General features: G+C 42.9%; 1 protein-coding gene across 1 annotated transcript in view; it reads left to right on the top strand.

The window, feature by feature from the left end:
• Positions 1 to 3,727: 3,727 nt before the first annotated feature.
• plekhg2 (pleckstrin homology domain containing, family G (with RhoGef domain) member 2) overlaps positions 3,728 to 5,792 on the top strand; it is a gene marked incomplete at its 5' end in the record, with an annotated part of 36,239 nt that continues 34,174 nt past the window's right edge. The window contains 1 exon segment of the mRNA XM_014029728.1: positions 3,728 to 4,230. Coding sequence (XP_013885182.1) covers positions 3,728 to 4,230 — 503 coding nt within the window.

Here is a 5,792-nt window from a genome sequence, read left to right as displayed (position 1 = left end):
ACAGGCAAATATCTCAACAACTGTTCATCTCAGCGACATGAAATTTATTTTGCAATATTTTATCAATGTCCTCTTTCTAAAAATGCATTCATATGTATAACAAAAATTTGACATCACAGGCACTTTAAGGTTGCAGGTAGTTCAAAATAAGGTGGCTGGCTTAGTGTTAAGATGTCCATTTCATTCAAGCGTTACAGATATGCACYGTACCATGGCCATTACTGAAGGTTAGGGTGCAGTATAGTTTATTTACATTTATAAACAAAGTTATATTAACCATGAGACCTGAATCAGTGTATTAATGCTCATTTACTCTGATCAGATACATAATTCTACTAGACACTCTTGTGAAACAAATTTAATTGTAAATCATGCTAAGACAAACTTGTTACAGAAATCAGTTTATAGAGCTATTCAGATATGGAATAAATTACCTAAAAACATTAGTTATCTAAAAAGCACATTTTCTTTTAAAAGAGCAGTGAAATCTTATTTGTGTTAAATTTTATTTTCTTCTTCTTCTTCTTCGTTTTGTTTTGTTTTGTTTTGTTTTGTTTTGGTTTTAACCAGGCTTAGGTTTGTAATTTTGTAAAATGTGGAATTTGACTGATTTTCTGTATATTTTATGTCATGATTTTATGTGTTGTAAATATTGTGTGTTGGATCCCAGGAAGATCAGAAACCATCTCAGTGGAAACTAACGGAGATCCTAATCAATAAATCAAATCAAACATGAACCATCAGAACACAGGAACACATCCTTCATGACAGCTCCTGTCATGTTTAAAGTACTGAACCCTCAGAGAGCAGACAGCTGTCACATGTTCTGGTTCTGATGAAGCAGGGTCTAATGTAGACCTGAATTATGGTTCTGATTTGGTTCTGGTGGAAATCAGGAACTTGAAGATGTTTCTGTTCATGAAGAGTCAGAATCTGCACGAAAACCACATCCTGGATTTTAACACCCGTACACTCACGTGCACAATTTCCTGTGCACACACCTTCACATGCATGCACGCACACACACACACACACACACACACACTTCAGAAAGGCTGCCAAAGGTAAGTGTGTCTGTTTTTGTTCTGTAGATTTTCAAATGGATCTAATGAGTTCTGGTTCAGTTTTCTGTTGTGTTTGTTTGTTTGTTTGTTTGTTTGTTTGTTTGTTTGTGTGTTTGTGTGTTTGTTTGATGTTGGAGTGAAACTCTCCTGATGAATTATTAATAAAACAACATCTTTCTGTTGTGGGGCTGACGGCTGTCAGAGCTCWGTCAGACATGTCTGAACTTATTGGTCTCTGCAAGAAAGAGATTCTTCTGTCTCTGAAACAGATGTTTTGAAACTAAAATTTATTGACTCMTAACTGTTGGACTGGTTCATCTTGATCCAATATCTTTATTATGAACTAACCAGCTGGGTAAAAAGTAATGTATCCTACAGGAATACGTACAGCRGTTGGACAATGAAACTGAATCAGCTGTCATGTTACTGTGGGAGGTTTCATGGTTAAACTGGACCAGTCTGGTGGTCAGTCTTCATTAACTGCACATTGCACCAGTAAGAGCAGAGTGTGAAGGGTCAGTTAGCAGGGTAAGAGCACAGTTTGGATCTAAATATCACAATGCACACAACATTATGGTGACATACCAGAGTTCAAAAGAGGACAAATAGTTGGTGCACGTCTTGTTGGAGCATCTTTGACCAAGACAGGAAGTCTTTGTGATGTATCAAGAGCCACAGTATCCAGGGTAATGTCAGCAKACCACCAAGAAGGACCAACCACATCCAACAGGATTAACTGTGGACSCAASAGGAAGCTGTCTGAAAGGATGTTCAGGTGCTAACCTGATTGTATCCAAAAACACAAAACCACAGCAGAATTAAATGTCACCTCAACTCTCCTGTTTCCACCAGAACTGTCCRTCAGGAGCTCCACAGGGTCAGTTTACACAGCCAGGCTGCTATAGCCAAACCTTTGGTCACTGTGCCAAATGTTGGTTTCAATGGTGCAAGGAGCACAAATCTGTGCAACATGTTGTTCTCTGATGAGTTCACCTTTACTGTTTTCCCCACATCCAGGAGAGTTACAGTGTGGAGAAGCCCCCAAAGAAATGTACCACCCAGAATGGTTCATGCCCAGAGTGAAGCATGGGGGTGGATCAGTGATGGTTTGGGCTGCCATATCATGCCATTCCCTTGGCCCAATACTTGTGCTAGATGGGCGTGTCACTGCCAAGGACTACCAAACCATTCTGGAGGACCATGTGCATCCAGTGGTTCAAACACTGTATCCTGAAGGTGGTGTTGTGTATCAGGATGACAACAGTGCACACATCAAGACTGGTGACAGATTGGTTTGATGAACATGAAAGTGAAGTTGAACATCTCCCTGGCCTGCACAGTCACCACATCTGAAGATTATTGAGACACTTTGGGTGTTTTGGAGGAGCGAGTCAGGAAACGTTTTCCTCCACCAGCATCATGTAGTGACCTGGACACTGTCCTGCAAGAAGAATGGCTTCAAATCCCTCTGACCACTGAGCAGGACTTGGATATGTCATTCCCAAGACCAATTGATGCTGTATTTGCCAGAAAAAAAATGCCCTACACCATACTAATAAATTATTGAGGTCTAACACCAGGTATTTCAGTTTYATTGTCCAACCCCTGTATCATCCACCACTTCCATGTCAGAGTTAGATGTCATCAGGTGGTGAGACATGATGATGGATGTGTTTTGGTCCAACCTTGAAGAGAAGCTTCTGCTTGAGGACGACTCTCAGCTACTACCACACCTCACTTAGACTTATGTTGTGTTGGTTGCCACTGGTGGACTGTGGAAACTTCTTTATCTTCATCCTTATATTTTGACAAATATAATCATATTTCTTTCATGATCCAGTGGATATTTTGCTAACAGAAAGCATGGATACAAATATTTTTCTAAAAATCAACATGAAGCTGAAATCAAACTGTAAAAATAGGTATCAGAAACATTTAATTTTAATTCATAAAAACATTTAGAAACATTTWTCCATACATTACCCTAACCTACCAGTTGTCCTTGTCCAACGGTCGCTGTCTGACWGGTGTGGGGTACCTGGACAGGTCTTGTCCATCACAGAGAAGATTAGAAATGAGATGATCAGAGGTTCAGCACAGCTTAAAGAACTGGAAATAAAGTTAAAGACCAGACTGAGATGGTTTGGACATGTCAAGAGGTGAAACACAGGTTCATTGGTTTGGTTGTGTCCAGAGAAGGGACAGTGCTTCATTGGTTTAGATGTGTCCAGAGAAGGGACAGTGCTTCATTGGTTTAGATATGTCCAGAGAAAGGACAGTGAAGGGCTGTTGAAGCGGCTGCCTTGAGCTGTGGCCTCAGCGTTGTTGGTGCTTGTTGCAGAGGCCATCATCGAACTCTGTGGTGGACACCCTGAGCAAGGGAGGTTACCAAACTGCAGGAGTCCTATCAGGCCTTGCCGGCTGGTAGGACATCAGAGACAGCTGAGGGGTATTGGCAGGCCTAGCGAGTCTCAGCTGAGGCTGAAGCTCAGATGTGGGAGGAGTTAGGTTAGGCCTTGGACAAAGACCCTCGATAGGTTCCGAGGAGATTCAGAACCACAGCTTCTTGTTTTCACTGCATGTTGTTCCTGACAGAACCTGTTGGGTTCTGTTGGGTTGGGAGTCAGTGATGAACTAACTCTTGTCTCTTCGTCTTCCTGCAGCTGCCAAGCGTCCTTCCTCAGCCTCGTCCCTGAGTGGGATTGTGGGTAGGATGATGTCATCTGGTGAACGAGGAGCGTCATCGTCTTCCTGCACTTCGGTCAACACAGTCTGCTCAGAAGGCGAGCGTCCAGCCTCCTTCTCCCTGTCCTCCTCCACCTCCTCCGTCTCTCTGCAGGACGCCTCACACTCCTCTTCCTCCTCCTCTTCATCACTCCCATATGGCACCGTGCCGGCCTATACCATCTCTCCATCATCCTCAACGGCCTCTACTCCAAAGAGGAACAGCTCGGACATCAGCCTGGACCTTACCCCCATAGCCACCATGCATGGAGGGGCTACCAAGGYGACAGGTACAACCCATGCCCACAAAGGACACACAGCCAATCAGGTGTCAGCAGCAGTAGAGGCCACGCCCAGGCAGCTTTCCCGTCTGCAGAGGGTGATACTGGAGATCGTGGAGACGGAGCAGACCTACGTCAGAGACCTGAGGAGTATTGTGGAGGTAAGATCTCCGAAAAACTTATAAGAAACACAGCTGCTTATGCTAACGCTAGCGTATTTAGCTAAATTAGAAATTATAGCTAAATTTTGAAAAAYTAACACTAGTCAAAATGTTTTACTAACCTTTATTTAATCAGGCGAATCCCACAGAGATCACAGGTCTGTTTGTAAGTGTCATACTTTGATAAACAGGGCTAAAATGTTGAAAAAAAAAAAGAAATGCAAATTACACGTTTTCATTTTCAATTTTGTACATTACCTCTTTTTGGAAAAAAACAACAAACACCTCAAGTGAGTGTAAAAACCTCTGTGTGAAATGGAGGAAGTTTTTTTTTCCATTTCATCAACCTTTGTTAATGAGATACTTTGAAATGTGCATAAAAACATAGATGAAACACAGCTACTGACTGTCACGTTCCACAGAAATAATGAACCAGAGACATTATCTCCAACATGTCTTCCTGCTGGTTGGATCTGTTTGACTTGTTGAAGTTAGGAACATTTGTAGACAGGAAGTCATGGCAGGAGGTCCAGCTAATGCTAAAGCTAACAGCTAGTGTTGGTTCAGCTGATGTTGATGACAGTAGGAGGTCCTGAAGAGGAAAACTCAGTGAGGGTCTGAAGGAACACTTGGTTTTGTCGAGTTTAGGAGGGGCTGAAAGCACATTTGGAGTCTTCATTTGGTAGATGTATCTGAGGGGTCTTTGCTTTGTTTTATTCTTGTGTTTTATAAAGATGTCCTGACTGGACTGAGGGACAGAGGAGCAGATGTGTTTTTGTGCTAAATGTGGTTTCTTCYTTTTATCTTTTTAAAATAAAACCAACTTCATTATTTTATCATCATTCAGAAGGTTCATCTGGTTAAAACCAAGAAAGTGAAAGTAAAAATGTTTTTAAATAAATTCTTTCTGGATGAAACACGAGCCGATMAGAAGGAAGTAGCAGCTGTTGGATCTGTAGAGACGTGCTGAACTGTTCCCGGTTCCTGGTCTGGGTCCTGTTGGTCTGGATCCATGTGTTGTTCTGGATCCAGGTGTTGGTCTGGATCCATGTGTTGTTCTGGATCCATGTGTTGTTCTGGATCCATGTGTTGGTCTGGATCCATGTGTTGTTCTGGATGCAGGTGTTGGTCTGGATCCAGGTGTTGTATTGGATCCATGTGTTGGTCTGGATCCAGGTGTTGGTCTGGATCCATGTGTTGTTCTGGATCCATGTGTTGTTCTGGATCCATGTGTTGGTCTGGATCCAGGTGTTGTTCTGGATGCAGGTGTTGTTCTGGATCCAGGTGTTGGTCTGGGTCCAGGTGTTGGTCCTGGTCCTGTTGGTCTGGGTCCATGTGTTGTTCTGGTTCCAGGTGTTGGTCTGGATCCATGTGTTGTTCTGGATCCAGGTGTTGTTCTGGATCCAGGTGTTGTTCTGGATGCAGGTGTTGTTCTGGATCCAGGTGTTGTTCTGGATCCAGGTGTTGTTCTGGATGCAGGTGTTGTTCTGGATCCAGGTGTTGTTCTGGATCCAGGTGTTGTTCTGGATGAAGGTGTTGTTCTGGTTCCAGGTGTTGGTCTG

This window comes from Austrofundulus limnaeus, unplaced genomic scaffold (assembly GCF_001266775.1).
Source record: "Austrofundulus limnaeus strain Quisiro unplaced genomic scaffold, Austrofundulus_limnaeus-1.0 Scaffold946, whole genome shotgun sequence".
NCBI classification, from domain to species: domain Eukaryota; kingdom Metazoa; phylum Chordata; class Actinopteri; order Cyprinodontiformes; family Rivulidae; genus Austrofundulus; species Austrofundulus limnaeus.
This window is presented reverse-complemented; position numbering and strand designations above follow the sequence as displayed.